Source organism: Mauremys reevesii, linkage group 9 (assembly GCF_016161935.1).
Source record: "Mauremys reevesii isolate NIE-2019 linkage group 9, ASM1616193v1, whole genome shotgun sequence".
In the NCBI taxonomy this organism is placed as follows: Eukaryota; Metazoa; Chordata; order Testudines; family Geoemydidae; genus Mauremys; species Mauremys reevesii.
This window is the reverse complement of record NC_052631.1, coordinates 100,765,033-100,782,951: the sequence shown is the minus strand read 5'-3', so window position 1 is coordinate 100,782,951 and position 17,919 is coordinate 100,765,033. Positions and strand designations below refer to the sequence as shown.

The window sequence follows — 17,919 nt, the reverse complement described above, 5'->3', positions numbered from 1 at the left end:
AAAAGCAACAGCTGCTAGGAATGCTGTTTGGGAACCAAGATAGGAGTCCAGATCAACCCTGAGATTACAAACTGCCTTAATGGTTGGAAGACAGACATCTCTGGCCTTTGAGTATTGGAGATTACCATGGCTCTTCCAGCTGTCCCCTTAACATCCCTTGCATCCAGCTCAGGGTAAGCATCAACTTTGTATTCAATTACCATTCTCACTTTGGTACTGCGATAATGAGAAGATGTTACTATTAAGAATTGATGTGAAGGAGTTGGGCATCATCTGTGTACTGTGAGCATTTAATGCCATGATAGCTCATTATCTCTCCATGAAAGCAACCTTGCTAAAAGTGGAGGGTTAATATCCTTCTCCTGGAAGCAGCTTTCCATAATTCCTTCTAGAGTCACAGACTGAGGCTTTCTCAGGTTACCATGAAAAGAGATGCAGTCAGTGTCAAGTTATTCAACAGCACACCATGAAAGAAAAACAATTTGCCATCTCCATTGAGTCTTTGAGATTTACTCTTAAATCCTGGTGAACTGATCTGAAATAATTTCACTATGTGGTGGAATTCTTTAGCCATAAAAATAACAGGAAAAAAATTCAAAAGGAGAAGCATTTTATTTAAGTACAAATCTAATCCATTATCCCATATACATCCAGCATTGGTGCAGAAATTCAACACAAGCACGTTGCATTTAAGGATTGTAGCTAACATTTTGTTATTAAAAAGAATGCCTAAAACTGAAAGAGTTGCCATGTTCCAGTTACCTGGCTGCTCTCAGACAGGGAAGTTGCTAGACTTCCTCTTCTAACCTTCAGGAAAATATCTCCAAAGGGTCTTTCCATCATCGGCATCTTCAGAGTGCAGACCACCAGGGGCTAAGATCCACTTTCAAGAAGTGGACCCTAAGGATTCAGAAACCAAAAACATACTTGAATCATCCAAAATGAGTTGCTGTTTCTCTTTCTAGGAGGAAGATTTCTTTTCTACTTAAAAAATAAAGTAAATATGATACAGGCCTCTGGGTTTTATGTTCACAATAGTTCACTAGAGTTGGCATTTAATCTAAAGATAGGAAAAGTGTATGTTAAATACCTGCATTAGTGACAGCAATATTTTCTCATCTTCTGTTTCCTATGAGTGAAACAAAATATTTTACCTATACTCATTTGATCATCGACAGGTCAAATATTTCCCAAGAGCATTCAATCTTTCATTCCATACAGGATCGCCTGCAGTAATTCAACATAACTATCCCAGAGTTAGAAAACGTTTTTAGGAAGATCCACTTAGCTTTTAAGCAAAATAATGTTAAAATACGAAACCTGTGATAAAAGCATATTTGAATAATGAGTGAAGGACACTTGACCAATTAAATTCCATCAGAGAAAACCAAACACCAGCAGTTAGAAGATTTGGGGTTCAACCCCAATATTGTTATAGTGGAAAAATGCGGAAAAGAACACTCATGCTGAGAGCATGCTACTAAGATTTATAGTGTAACTGGTAATAGATACCATAATAAAATAAGTTAAATAATGTAAATGCCCATCTCCAGATGTCTGCAAAAGCCACCATGATTGCTAGCAATTAGTACAAATTCTTGTGCTTTTTATGATGGAAAACCAAAAACAACAATGAGGATTGTGGGTTTAGATAATCAAAACTGACTAACATTTGCGATTATTTGCCCTGCATTTTAAATTTAATTTGATTTAAAACTAGAACTTTTTAAAAAAACGTTTTCAGAAGCAAATTACTATGTTGGAACCAATAAAGATTACTGTATAGTACATTTGTACTGCTGAACATTTAAATATTAGCTCACTCTATGCACAATTGTTCACTTATTATTTCCACATTTTCAGTCCTTAAAATTACAATAGACAAGAATGGCCAAAATAGTTCCTTGAAAGTAGGTCAAAGTACCCATTTGAGACCACTTGTGCATTGGTTTCCTAGCAAATTAATCTGCCCACACAGATATACGCAATGTGTATCCCTGGCAACAATGAGCAAAAGAAGAAAATCCAAGTAACATTAATGAGGTATCTTAGGCTGAATAATTGCAGTTAAAAGTTTTATTGAACAAAAGAAGGTAAAACATGGTAGTCTGAGTTCACTGAGCAAAAAGCAGCTCTCCTGCTGAAGCTGCACTTTGTGCTAAATAACCTTATTAACTGAGACTATACAGAGGACATGTAATATGTAAGTTATCTCAACAGCAAAGGAGAAAAATTAGATTAAATTTGATCTGAAGGAACAATTTGGTCAAATTTAGTGGCTTGAATTAACATTTCTAGCCCTTATCTACATAACTCAATACAGGCATACAACAGGTCATACAACTGTACTGAATTCCAATTTATTAATAGCTTATGCTCCCTTACAAACAGAAGCTGATTACTGTGTGTGGGGGAGGAGGAAGAGACCAAAAATTAAAAAGCCCAAACATTTTAAGTCTTCTCTTTGAAGTGTCACTTAATTGAGTCAGGGAAAAAAACCCACAATATATGTTATTAAAAAACCCCGGGCCTACACAGGGTCCACCTGTTGCATAATATTAATATTTTTTAAATTATTATTTGATTTCTCCTGTCTGCCTAAGAAACTCCATATGCTCTTAAAGCACCCACCCAGCTGGGCAGTAAAGAGATATGTCAAAAATACTCTGTGAAAAGAGGGAGGTAGCTCAGGCCTGCTGGCAACCTTTTGTCATAGTTCACATGGGTGTAGGCTGCCTCCCTTTAAAATCTGCAATCAAAGATGAAAGGAAGAAAGACTTTCAAATATAAAGTTAAGTGAACATAATTACATGTTCACTGCAACCCCTTCCGATTTGACTTATTGGGCTTCCTAATGTAAGTTGTAAGGTACCTCACACCCAATACACAACATTAAAAACGTACCTAATTCATATATTTTATAGACAATATCTCGTTTCTCACTTGTTAAAGATTTGGCTCTGTTGAGTACATTTTTCCATAATCTTTGTCAACCACTCGATAAACATTCTAGGCCAAACAAACAGCACAAGTAATATCAAAGTCTTGTTTTTTCCTCCCTCAGTAACTGTACCAATTGCTGTAGGCTAAGCCTAACAGATACTACTGAAGAAAAATGAGACACTCCATGATGCAGTGCAAAGGTATTACCACAACACCGTGAGGCAAAGGGTTTTTTTAAGGTGCCGACAGAGGTGACTCTCTAGAAGGTGACCCTGTGTTGTCTTCTGGCGGGAAAACTGTAAGAGTGCAGGCTCGAATGCCACCAAGTGATTCTGGGAGGTCAAAGACCTTGTGCCACTCATCCTTTTCCGGGTCATATTTCTGGACTATTTCCACCATACAGCGATTATTCCAAGAGTACCCTCCAACAACGTAGATTTTATTTTCAAAGACAGCAACCCCAACATCACTTTGCCCACGTAACATAGCAGCAATTGGAGTCCACTGGTCTAGGGTGGGTGAATAATATTCACAGCTTAGTACATCATCATAATCACTTGTTCCTCTAAAGTGATTTCCGCCAATAACATAAAGCTTGTCTCCAACAGTACACATGCAGTGCAGACCTCTGACTGTTGTCATTGGAGCCTTCTGAGTCCATTTGTCTGTGTCAGGGTCAAAGCACATAAGTTCTTTTTGGAAAGTATCATGGGTAATTCCGCCTATAGAAAGACAGAAAGAAATCAAAGTAATATTGACACTGGAGTAAACAAGTCATAGCAAAAATGTAAGAGTATTTCAACTAATTCTAGAAGATCTCCAAGGACAGTGGCTCTCAACCTTTCCACACGTCTGTACCTCTTTCAGCAGGCTGATTTGTCTTGCATACCCCAAGTTTCACTTCACTTAAAAACTACTTGCTTACAAAAATCAGACATAAAAATACAAAAAAGTGTCGCAGCACAGTTACTGAAAAATTGCTGACTTTCTAATTTTTACCATATATTTATAAAATAAATCAATTGGAATATAAATATTGTACATACATTTCAGTGTAGAGTATATAGAGCAGTTTAAACTAGTCATTGTCTATATTAAATGTTAGTGTGTACTGACTGTTCTAGTGCTTTTTACATAACCTCTTGTAAAACTAGGTAAGTATCTAGATGACTTAATGTCCCCCCTGGAAGACCTCTGCATACCTCCAGGGGTACACATACTCCTACCTGAGAACCACAGCCCAAGGATATAGATACGGGAGACCAGAAACATTTGTGTGGAGCACACCCATCTCCACACCATGGTACCTGCATTAGTAGGGACACTCCCTGAGTGTGGCCGCACCTGGGAATTCTGGGGAATGGCTCAATCAGCAAGATAACATAGCCCCAGGTTGTATTCTCTTTTCTGAGTAAGAACCTTGTAGCCATAGATGGTGCTGGAGAAAAAATGCATCTCCCTTGGCTCGTCTATATCCTGTCCATTCCTCATTACAGATCACCCAGTTTCTACCTCTGTCAACACAAAACTTGGACTATGTGAAGAGGATTCTGCTGGGTCCTGAAGAGGGGAGAATACTGTTCCTCAGAGGCAGCTGAGCCCTCCCTCTGAACTGAACTGGGGAGATATACATGTGCAAAGGTCCCCCTCTAGTTGTGGATATGAGAGAGGCAACTTGGCTCTCTGACTAATTCTCCATTGTTTATATGAATCTTTTTAAAAAAAGAGAGAAATAGTTGTATTCCTTTCCCATTTTACACTTTCTGATTTGGCAAACTTCCCTCCACTTTCATTTATTTCAAGAGCCTGAAATTAAAGAACCAGCAACAGTTCTGAGAAGTGAGCACACTGTCCCTGCTCATGGTCCCAATCTGACAGACTACGATTTACAAGTGTAAATTAGTATCTCTTTTACCTGCTCTCTAGTGACAGACAATTGTCCAAGTGTGAGTAAGCTACATCTGAAGAGCACCTCTGTCAAGAGCATATCAGAGATACTCTGACATCAGCTGAAGAACCAGCAGTGGTGGCTTTGAGTGAAATGAACAGTGCTGCCTGGGGAAGGATTTTTGTTCCATTTGACCCATTTCCAAGCAGCACTTACTCACTTTCAAGTCATGTCACTGCTGCCACTTCAGCTGATGTTGAACAGCAACTTTGACATCCCCTCAAACAGTGCAAATTTCAGAGGCAACTTACCTGCTTCTCAGATCGCTTCCTACAAACAAAAGTATAAATGGGACATCTACTAAAATAAATTAGATGAGGGCAGAAATCTAACTTTAAAACAACTTTTGCAGCATGACAAATCCCTGATTTTACCCAATATGTAACATGTAAAAAAATACAGATCCCTTCTGACGAGAAATCCATTTACTAAGACCACCCTGTCATGCCTGGGTTCAATCTATATCTAATAAACCAATGTCCTAGAATATCTGCATTTGAGTTCTTAAAGGAGGGCAAACAGAATTGTTAGAGTGGTTGTAGAATATACACTGGGTGCAATGCACTCATTTCAACTGCACTATCGCTATAAAAAGGAAGTGTCCTTCTCTGAGGTCAGTGGAAATTCTGAGCCAAGTGTTATTTAGAACAAGCATGAGGCAAAAATGTGGGCATGGAGCCTACTAAATGCTACTACCCATGAAAAGCCTGTGAAATCAGAGTAGGTCAGGTGGGACCATTTATTGACTTGGCATGGAATTCCCCAAAAAGGAGAACAATTATCTGGGAGATCGGAGAACTTGCTTTCTTAGGAATAACTATGGCCCCTGATTTGAACAGCATGCATTACATTACCGCCTTTCAGAGGCACAGGGCCAACCAAAGTTATAGCAACACAGAAGCAATGAAAGAAGTAAAGACACCACTCACATACTGTGATTAATCTTAAAATCCTTCCAACTTTGTCTTACATAAGTTGATACTTTTATCTCAGTATTTGTAGCATTAGCTAACCTTTCCAATCCTTAGTGAGGTAACTATTTATCGAAGGGAAAAATGACAAATTCTATATGAGTGTTTGTGTTCATAAAAATGCAGCACTGAAGGTTAAGATGTACCAGTGAGCATTGCAAATTAGAGATGTTTAAAATAAGCATCTAACAACTGTGGTATTTTTTATCTAAAATGGTTCTTTTAGAGATTTTCTTAAGTGTATGTTATTTGACTAACTTTGTATGAAGCTATGAATTGCTGTTTGAAACACGCGTATGTTTTATATCTAAAGTAAGAACACTTCTTTTAATCTTCCTTCACCCACTGGAGTAGGGAAAACTATGTAGCCAATATGCCTCGTGTGGTGGATTTTGTTCATAAACATATGAGAACGATTTACCTGAAATATACATTAATCCCCCATACACCGTTCCAGCGTGACCATAGTGGGGCTCATTCATTTTTGCAACATAGCTCCATTCATTCATTCTTGGATTGTAACATTCCACTGTGGCTGTTAAACCAAAAAAAAAAAAAAAAAGAGTGCTTGAATTTAGCATGGTAATTTGATTTTGAGTGCAGTAGTAGTGAAATTAATACATTCATAAATAGACAACTCAATGAAAATATATGTTATTCATATAAGACAGTTTCAGAGATACATTCAGATACTCTGTGTAGTTAAAGATATCCTTGAATAATCTATATGTTTTCTGTCCCACAGGTGCAGAAGAAAAAGAACTCTTGCCCAACTGTTTCCCCTGGTTTGCATTCAATACAGTTGCTGCTTAGCCTGCCATAGCTTTCATTTATCTTGCTCTGTACACACTGTGGTGTGCTCAAAAAAAGTAAAAATAAAAGTAGGTATAACTGCTTTTCTAATCCTCCTTCTCATACAACCCTTCCAGTGTCTGGGGCAAACTGATACAAAGCAAACTTTAAACATGCCTAAGAGGATGAAAGCATTAGGGAATCAGAAGGACCTGTGTTAGTCACATTTCTTTAAAAGTGTCCCACACCCAGGCACATATGGATATATAGACCCAGCTTGTGTTCTACCTACTGCATTAGAATCCCATTATGTCACTCACTCAAAGATTGCCTGAAAGGACACCTGACACATGAATTCTTGATTTGGGAATGTGGTACCGCCTTTTGTAGCGACTGCTTTGTACTACTTATACAGCACCACAGAAGTGCATGGCGCTTTACAAAAAAGAATACAGGTCTAACCCAAATTGCTTCCAGGATTCAAGCCTGCAAAGAAAACTATGTAGAGCCGTACTGACTTAAATGCAGCTGTGTGTGGGAACATGGCTCTGTTTATACAATTTTGTTTGCAGGACTGAGGACTGGGGTAGATTAAAAAAATCAATGATTTAAAATGTTTTTTAAAATTATTTAAATACATTTTCTTTTTAAAAATAAACCTATTTAAAATTAAAACTACGACCACCTGTGTTAAGGCCTAAACTTAATAAAATATAGTAAGATAATTTAAATAAAAATATTCAACAAGTACATGTTTGCTGCTGAAGTTTTAAAGAAACTTCAAACCACTGAATGGTGGAAGTCACTGGCTAAACACCTGGAACCAGAGTCTGTTGAAGCGACAAACCAGCTTTTAATAGCTTCTGCAGTTGCAGAGAAAATATTTCACTCATCTCAGTTTCTTCAACTAGTTCAGTTAAATTATTCATTCGTTCAGAGTTGAGAAACCAAATGAAAAAGCATGAAAGTTTGTTTTCCTGCTACTATCTATGAAAAAAAATGAGGTGAGAGGATGAGATCTACTAGTTCTAAAATCTTTAATGACATGGTGACCAGAAACAATCACGTCAATTCACTAATTATTGATAATACTGTCCTTGTTTAATAAATCAGTTTTAAAGGCAAAATGTTTTCATAAACTCGCTTTTCTCCTTGTGTATCCAGGATATTTAAGATAATTTTATTTAACTAATAAACCACTTTATTATTTTTGTGCATTTTAATTGAATTTCAATTTCCATCCAAATGCAGTTTGACACAAATCAGAAGTAAATACTTAATCATCTAGGAAATAAGAAATGCATAATTCACTATTTTTTAACAAAGTAAAAATTAAGAATCTGAATAAGCATATGTCAAATTATACAACTCCTATAGTATATACTCCTGATTAGCAAAAAGTAGTACCAAATTAAAAACAATGAGAATCAACCTTTCTTTAGACAAATAAAAAGTACACGTGAAAAACAAGATTAAAATTGATTATTGTTATCAAGATTTCCTGCTGCTGAATTAAAACACTGATATAAATCAATCTGCCCTGTTGAGGACTAAGGGAACAGGGAAACTGTAAGAGGTCAAGGGCAAAAATACAAGCATTTGGTTGCTTGTGAACGTAATGCAGGCATCTGAGAACAGTACAAGAAACCATAGTTTAAGTTTCCTTGGTGGAGAGTTTAGAGGAGGTACCTGGAAACAGGATGGGTTCAGAAAGGGAGTTCCAGATTTAGGGGCCTTATGACTGGCACAGACATGGTCCTGAGAAAGGGATATGAATGAGGTATTCAGAATAGCAGCTTGAGAGGAGATGTGACCAGAGACTTAAGAGGAAGTAATATAGTTTGACTACAATGCATGTTGTAGCAACCTATAATGTTAAAACTGCTGCTGTCTTGAAAGCAAATTAAACCTCTTAATTTTAAATAAATCAGGTCGGGTTAGCAAACTGTTTTGTATACACTGACTACAAATGTCTTCAGTTTTCAGAGGTTAAATATTACCCTAGAACTTGCTTTTATTCAATCTTAGACAAGTACTGAAACTCCTAAACTGGTGTGATGGGCCAGGGTTAATTTTAAAGTCTGTCATCTCAAACCATCAGCATGACACACAAATATATAAAATTGAAAGGCTGAGAATCTTGACATTCTAAAGGTTTGACAATTGCAGTGCTGGCAGGAATCTATTGTGTGACTCAGTACCATGATACAAGGACTATAAAAGGACTATTTAATTGTTCTGGTTATTATTGTTTTTTTTAAAAACAAGCACACAGGTTATTTTCAATTGTCTGAAAAATCCTTAGGGACAATTTCTAAGGACAAGATTTAGCTGTGGCAGTAATTCTGAATTTGAGAGTACTTCCAAAGTGCACTTTAGCAAGGGAATCCAGCAAAAAGGGGCATCTCTCACTCTCGCTGTCTCTCTCACACACACCCATATACCCACCCACTAGTAAGCTCTGCACAGAATGCAGCTCCCTAAACAAAAATTCATCACTACCTCAGGACTAATGACACTTCCAATGACACAATACCCTGAACAGTGTGCTGAACAATTGATTCAGCAGAAACTCGGAAGGAAAGCGCCAGCTATTAAATTACTCACACAAGTCCCTATTTCCAGTTGCATCCTGGATTTTCCTTGGACATTTCTCATCCAAGTACTGTCCAAGTAAATTCTGCATACTTTGTGAGACCTGACAAGGCCATAGCACAAGAAGTCATTCCTGGAGGACATAAAGACAAAACCCATCCCACTTCCATTTCTTTCACAACAAGCTGCACACTTGATTTACAGGTATAATTTGAGCTAATTTAGTGTTTATGAAAATGAGGAAATACCAATAGTCTTGACCTCAAATGCATCTGCTGTTTTAATATCTATCTCTTGAATAGATGCTGCCAGTTGTGCCAAACATTTTGATATCTTTGTTAAATGGACCAAAAGTATGGAACAAATTTAATTTATAAATAAGGTAAATATTATCAATTATGCTATAGCATATCACAATGTATTAAAGTTGTGATAAACAATAAAATTGTTAAGTGACTTTTGGGTTGGTTAAATAATATTTAGGTTACACCAAGTCATTGAAATACAAAAGTTACCAATTATCAATGGATGCAGCAACATTTGTATGCATGAGACTAAGAAGATGACAGTGATAAAACTGTTCCTATCTGGAGCCAAAAATATTTTGGTTCTCAGTGTCTACATTTACTTTCTGCTAAGGAGTTCCAAGTCTGGAACTGAAATATTGCAACTTCTTGGCTCTGATGTAGGTAACTCCACCCCCTACCTATTGCTAGATAAACATCCTTCCGTTCCAATTTTGCCTTTTCTCCAAATGGAGCAACAGTGATCTTGAAGGGAGGATACAAAAAAATCAATATATATATATATATATATATATATATATAAAATTTAAATCCAATTTTATTTAAATTAAATGCAGGTTTATTTTTAAAAACAAATGTACTTAAATTTAAATTTGAAGTTATGACAGCCTACATTAAAGCCTAAACTTACTCAAATCTATTAAAATAATTTAACTTACATTAAAAAAAAATTAAGCAGTATATTTTTACCAGCAGTTTTAAAGAAAATCAAAGCACTAAACTAGTGGAAGCCAAGAGCCAAGCACCTGGATTCAGAGTTTCTTGATATGCTAAATTCACTTTTGAGAGCAGTAACCTCATCTGCAGGTTCAGGGACAATATTTTCATTTCAGTTGATTGAATGAACTAATAATTGAACTGAAATAATTAAAAGTTAAAAATCAATAGGAAGTTGAAAAAAGCAAAACAGCTTGTTTCCCTCTTCCAATCTAGGAGATCTACTAGTTCTAAAATCTGGAAGGACATGATGACAAGAAGCAATCACATTGATTCACTAACTAACTGTAGATAATAGTTCCTTTACTTCATAAATCTGTTAGTTTTTAAATGCAAAACATGTTTTGATCATTTTTTATCAATTTTCTTCTTATGTATCCAGGACATTTAAGGTAGTTTTATTTAACTAATTAAAAAAATAAGTAACTTTAAAATGCTGCTTTTTTTCATTTTTAATTGTGTTTGAATTTCCATCCAAATAGAACTTGACACATTGCACAAGTAAAAAAAAAAAGAACCATCTAGTAAATAAGAAATGCATTATTCACTGTTTTCTAGCATAATAAAAATGTAAAAATTAAGGATGTGAGTTAAGCTACATAACTGCGCAAATAAAAGTGTATAGATATAGCATGTCTTCCTGATTTGCAAAAAGCAGCACCAAATTTAGCATAAAGGCTATATTTAGTTGCGATACATTATGTTTTAATGGTTACCACCAATGAGAATCAACTTTCTTTAGGAAAATAACTAAGTACAAATGCAAAATGTAATTAAAATCAATGATTTAAATAAAAGTTAACTGCTTGCTGATTTAAATCACGATTAAAATCGATGATTTAAATCAATCCACCCTGTTAGTTTGACTGTTTACTTCCTAGTAGTGGATCAACACCACCAATTTCATTAGCCCAGCAATGTGAACACATGGACAATATGTAAAGTTTTTTTCCTGGCACCTCTTGGTATTCTGGAAAAAAAAAATTCAAAAAAACAAAGCAAGTTCTAGTAAAATATTAAGCACACTATGGAATAAGTAACTAAGAAAAAAAAAGAGTCACAGACGACCTAGCAGGAACCAAAAATTCAACTGATGGCCACATCACTTCATTCTTCTATCTCCAACACACCAAACAGCTGTTCATCCTACACCAACTGGAGTGAGGATCTACAGATGAGGACGCATAGGCAAGTTAGGAGAGGGGACAGCAAATACAGCATGCAAAAGCTAGTGTACAATGTTATGGCTCATACAAAGTTATAAAAGAATTGCCTGTTTGAGAACAGACTATTATCAGCTCCAAAATCCTTAATTTTTGAACATCAGCTATATAGCTGCAGTGTTCATTTTTTAGATGAACACTATAAACTTGTATCAGAGGGGTAGCCGTGTTAGTCTGGATCTGTAAAAAGCAACAAGGAGTCCTGTGGCATCTGACAAAGTGGGTACTCACCCACGAAAGCTTATGCTCCAATACATCTGTTAGTCTTTAAGGTGCCACAGGACTCTTTGTTGCTTTTTACTATAAACTTGAAGATCATAAGTGACTGAAAATCTTGTGGATGCTACACTCACAACTAACTTCTAAGATTATCACAACTAACAGAAGTTAGCTATTTTTCCAGGGTTTTTACATTGCCTATAGTCAGTTTCGCTGTTTTCCATGCATAGTCTGTCAGTTTCTCCCTAAATAACAAGGCCCATGTAAACCTCAACAAGGCATCAGAAAAAATGCCCCCTCTACCCCACCCCCAGTAAGATGACAGCGTCTCTTGAAAGCAGATATAGTACATACTTGAAGGTAATTTACTAACTAGACTGGTACATTCTAAATAGGTTGAGAAGGTTTCCTTCTCTCTCTCAAAAGCTTGAGTGATCCCACTAGGTTTTGTTATATTGGAGCAGAGGAACTTTTGACCAGCATGTATCCCATAAAACAGCCTAGAATATCTTTTTGACAGAATTAAAGGAATACATACTGCGAAAGGCACACCTGGAGCATGGCACCCTGTGGTATTGTTTGTGCAGCATGTAGACATTTATCAGTTTTGTCCCAATAGCTTCTAATGACTCTTGAGATGTATTACCATTGTTTACTCGTATTATAGGAGCACCCAGAGTGTGTGTACAGTGCATCTGGGAGTGAGCCTCCCCGCCCAGAGCAAGAGTTGTGTTGCCGGGACTCATGCTAGCATGCTAAAAATACCTGCGTAGACATTGCAGCTCAGGCTACAGCTCTCACTCTCAAGTCTAGGGGACTGGGGTGAGCCTGAGAGTCCAAGCTCCATCCCAAGTGAGAACAGCTACATGGCTATTTTAGCACACGCCCTACTAGCGCAGGTCTGTGGACCTGGGCTGGGAGGCTCACCCCCAGATGCACGGTAGACATATTGTCCCCGTACAGGGGTGTTCCAGCACTGGGAAATGGAACTCTACTTTGTTCCCACTTGTAGGATTTTCATTTGATCATCCTGTCAGAGAGGAGAGTGTATGGCCTGTTCTTATAAAGTGCTGCATCTTTTTCACAAATATAGCACAGCAATGGTTACAACTCCTACTAGCAGGCTGAAAGGATCTCTTATACAGCATTCTCTTTGGTATTTGAGTTACTGTCGCAGATTGACCCAGCTGGATACTACTGAGGGTTTTTATGGTTGTTACCACCATTTATAAATTTTACAAGGACAATTCTCTGAATAAACAAATTGAATACCACTGCTTTCTCCGCTGTCACATCACTGGTGTTCCAATCCAATTCTGGTGAATTATTTTGTTACATGAATCTCTATTTAACTGGGCCTCACAACTGAAATTTCCATGCTGCTCTAATGTTCTCTCATGAAAATCCAATATTCTCTACCCCCTCTGTGTTGTATCATGACTTGATATCAATACAAGATGATGTTTTGTAACAGTACACTTAAAAATACATTTGAAAGCACACAAGATCCTACTCACAAGACTGCATATAAAACTAGTTATTGGAGAACCCAGAATCTCTAGAGTTTTGGATATGTTGAGATTAACCATCAAAATTGCAGGATGCTTATCTAACCTGTATCACCACCCCAGCCCCAGTCAGGCCACATGATTCTCACAATACAACCATCCTCTCTCTCAACAAGCTCTGGCTACCTCTATTTGTCTTCCAAGAAAGGGAGCCTATTATCCAGGGGCAGCCAACTTGAGCCTGAGAAGGAGCCAGAATTTACCAATGTACCTTGCCAAAGAGCCACAGTAACAGGTCAGCAGTCCCCCATCCGCTCCCCCCACTCCAACCTGCAGCGCCTCCTGCCTTCCGGCAGCCCCACCAATCAGTGCTTCCTGCTCCCTCCCCACTCGCCGCAATCAGCTGTTATGCGGTGCGCAGGAGGCTCTGGTGGGGGGAGAGGAGGGAGCAAGGGCATGGCAGGCTCAGGGGAAGGGGTGGAGTGGGGGAAGGGCCTGGGGCAGAGCAGTGAGCACCCCCCGGCACATTGGAAAGTTGGCACCTGTAGCTTCAGCCCCAGAGTCGGTGCTTATGCAAGGAGCCACATATTAACCTATGAAGAGCCACATGCAGCTCCGGAGCCACAAGTTGACCACCCCTGCTATTATCAATCTACCAGCATTTATCATGATTGGAGATTGTCTGTACACCCTTTGATCTCTCAGGCTTTTCTGTAAGGCACCTCTCAATTTGTCTTCCACACCTTCTTTCCTTAGGAGTCTTCCTTTTCTCAGTCACCTCCTCTGTTTGTTCCAACAGATACACTCCCTGGAGTGTTCTCCCTTGATTCTGGCTTCCCTTCTCTATCCGATAGCACCCCTACTTAACCAGCCATATCTTATTTCCATGCACAATTGGAGTCATTTTATGCTCAAATTAGATGTAGAGCTGTCCATAGCCCTGCACTTTTGCTGTTTTGAAAATGAGGCCTTAAAGAAACTCATTACAATTTTAGAATACATATGGTATTTGAGGTCTTTGCCAAATTCCAATTCTGGTAACTTCCCTCTGAACGTTTCAAATGGGTACTAGTATGCACTGTTAAATTACTATTATCTTACCACTAGTGAAAAACAGACATTGCTATTGTGAAAAGTAACACTACACCGTTTTGATAAGCTTAAAATATTTGAGAAACGTTTTGGGTATCAAGGCTGAAGGACCCCATAAAAGTATCCCTTTTATTATTGATTAAAGGAGACTTTTTGAAAAAAAAATAAGAAGGATATGTATTTTAATAACTCTGACCCTTAGATCCTGCTGTGCCCGAAGTGGATGGTAAATTAGTCAGTACAACAGAATTGACGAGAGATAGTTTAACATATAGAAAGCTAATATTTAAAGCCAATCTCCTTGGAAAGTTTAATTCAAGTTTTCAGAAATTCATATCACATACAATAACTAAGAAGTTGAAATCAGTTTGAATCCAAGAGGGCAAATTCCATAATAGTTTTCCAATGCACATTTAACCTGCTGTTTTATGAAAAGTTAGGATTTTTTATTTGGGGTGGGGAGAGATTTCATATCTGGATTTCATATTTTTAGACAGTCAGTTTTTATGAAGGGAAACATTAAAGTGAAACATGAGTTGGATGGCAATTGATGGGAAGAAAAACAGAATATTTCAGTCCCCAAATCAAAATCCTAGGCAACCAGAATACCGAACATTTATATAGAGCTTTTCATGCGAAAGGATCAAAATTACTTTGCCAGCTCTACATGGAAATCACTGCAGCAGTTTAATAGTACTTCTACACAAAAGTTACACCGAATATTCTTCATTTCCTATCTTAAACTGAGACTGCAGAGGAAATTTAGGTCAGAATGTATCACTTGAGATAGGTTCAGTGTTCTCTGTAAATTCAAAGCCTGGTTTACACACAAAATTGCATCAGTTTAACAGAAGGTGTGATTTGATACAATTGCTGCAACTTTGTGTATTGACACTGACATGAGCAGTCTCATGTATATCAAATCTAATCAGTGTCTTAGATCAACTCAAACCACCATATTGGAGTCAGGGAAAGTACGAGACTGATTTTCTGACTTTGCTGTTTAGACAGCAGCCTGTAGGTAGAGATACCCACTTTACATGTGAGATCCTGACATGGCCCTGGGCACGTAAAAAGTACTTTAAAAAAATGAAGAACATTTTTCCTCGAGGTCAACTGGAATCACCAACACAAAATGGTTCCAATGGATAAATCCTTCACACCCAGGGAAGAGGTAAAAACTGTTGGCTTCTAGCACAATACATGAGAAGATGATCAGTTGCCAAGTGGGTTCTCCACCAGCATGCAAGCCTTAACTCTAAATGCATCAGTTCCCACAACCCACAATTAAATCAAAGAGAGCTGTGGAGATGATGCAAAATAGGGTTGCCAGGTGTTCGGTTTTTGACCGGAACGACCAGCTGAAAAGGGACCTTGGTGACTCTGGTCAGCACCGCCAAGGACCGCTGACCATACTGCCAAAATACAGTCAGTGGCACAGGGAGGGAGGGGCGGCGGCACTAAGGTAGGTTCTCTGCCAGCCCTAACTGCACGTGGCTCCCAGGTGTGGCTGGCATGTCCACCTCCCAGGCGGCCCGCACCCTGAGCACTGGCTCCGCAGCTCTCATTGGCCAGGAACCGTGACCAATGGAAGCTGTGGGGGTGGCGCCTGTGGGCGTGGGCAGAGTGCAGAGCCCCCTGGCCCCTCCGCCTAGGAGATGGACATGTTGTCAGCTTCCGGGAGCTGCTTGAGGTAAGTGACGGACGGCCTGAGCCGCACCCTGAACCTCCTCCCACACTCCAACCACCTGTCCCAGGTCAGAACCCCCTCGCAGAGCCCTCACCCCAACCCCTACCCCAGCCCTGAGCCCCCTCCTGCACTCCAAACTCCTCATTCCTGGCCCCACCCCAGAGTCTGCACCTGCAGCCAGAGTCCTCACCACCTCCCACACCTCAATCTCCTGCCCCGGCCCTAGAAAAGTGAGTGAGGGTGGGGGGTGAGCGAACAATGGAGGGAGGGAGAATGGAGTGAAGAGGAGGCGGGGCCTCAGACAAGGGGTGGGGCAAGGTGTTTGGTTTTGTGCGATTTAAAAGTTGGTAACCCTAATGCAAAGAAAAGGACATCTACAAGCCATTTAATCTGTGCTGGCAGCCAGCACAATATTTTACTGCAGGAACATCTATGTATGTGAGTTTGATTAAAGCTCCTTAGGTGTCTGCTGGAACTGAAAATCAGAGTTTAAGGCCAGAAGAGACCATCAAGTCTGACCTCTATATCACAGACCACTAAGCTTTACCCAGATACCCCTATACTGGTCTCAATTACTTCAGTTAGACCAAAGCATATCAGTTCTCAGGAGACTTAACTGTTGTGTGCCACAGGCAGAGAACAGGAGAGACCAAGGTACCACCCATGCCAAGTAACAGGCAGAATGGATTATCCTCCTAGGGTGAACCATTAACATGGGTCCTCCACTGAAGCCCAGATGCTCTGACACTAATTCACACATGTGAATGATGGTTGGTATTCATTAATTTAATTAATTATACAATAGGTACACTGACAAGACACTAAACTTTTACTGCATGTTGCACCACCAGGCAGATGAAGTGAAAAGTTACCAATCAACAATCATTTATATCTAAATGCATTTCTAGCTAAAATCATGAAACGGTTGCATGAAAGAACCAAGTTATGTTAAAAACACAGTTAACATATAACACCAAAAAACACAAAAAATCAATTCTTAATTCTTTTAGCAAAGTTTTAGTAAAGTCTACAACTGTAACACTATATGCTTCCCAAAAAGGAAGTTTTTTATATGACTAGGAAATCCATTGCAGATCATCTGAATTTTGCAGATTTCTGGATGAGTAAAATGGGAGGGAGGGGGAGGAGAGGAGAGAATCAGATGCTACATCACAAAACAATCAGGTCATTTTTTCGGATTAGTTTTAATTAAGACAATACTTCACAGTACATTTATAAAATACACTGCAGTATATCCACAAAAGTAATGACGTTTTAGTAACAGGAGATTCACTACAAAGCCAGGTCTGCTGCCAAGTCTCTGCTGTGAATGCGGATCAGATAGAGAGACTGCAAGCTTAAATAAAACATCTGAATGTGTACACTTAGTGTGATTTAAGTAAGTGAAATTATATTACGCAATCAGAAATGTGAAATATAATACTGCATCTCATTATTGTATTTCTAATACACAAAGACAAAATTTACAATGGGTATATATAGTCAAATCTGTATCAACTCTGCTTTTGGAGAGAAAGATTAATAAACTTACATTTATGATGGCTTATGCTAAATTAGCTCCTGGTTATTGTAGTAGTGACTAGCTACTGCCTATTGTAGTCTGAGCCTATTTTATTCCTTCTAATTTTTATTTAGATCTATTTTTTCTCTTCAAGTAAAATGAATTACAATTTTTGGCAAGGAGGGAGTGAAGAAAGGAGGATTAATAGGAAGTGAGACACTTAACCATGAGGGGCAGAGATTATGGAAAAGAACAAGTAATTTTTAGTGACAAACAAGTGGAGTATGTCAGAACATTTTTAGTCTCACAGATAAGTTATCAGCCTGCCTTTAAGCAACAAACATGTTTAAAACACTGATATTCCAAAATCACTATTGCAATTACTACAAGAAAA

At 38.4% G+C, this 17,919-nt stretch overlaps 1 protein-coding gene across 11 annotated transcripts in view; it reads right to left on the bottom strand.

Annotated features, from left to right (window-relative positions):
* Positions 1-2,048: 2,048 nt before the first annotated feature.
* KLHL13 (kelch like family member 13) overlaps positions 2,049-17,919 on the bottom strand; it is a 120,297-nt gene continuing 104,426 nt past the window's right edge. For all 11 annotated transcript variants that reach the window (XM_039488914.1, XM_039488912.1, XM_039488917.1 and 8 more), the window contains 2 exons: positions 6,284-6,397; positions 2,049-3,665 (listed from right to left, as the gene is read on the bottom strand). In XM_039488914.1, the coding sequence (XP_039344848.1) occupies positions 3,178-3,665; positions 6,284-6,397 (602 nt within the window). In that variant the 3' untranslated portion in view covers positions 2,049-3,177. The remainder of the gene's footprint in view (positions 3,666-6,283; positions 6,398-17,919) is intronic.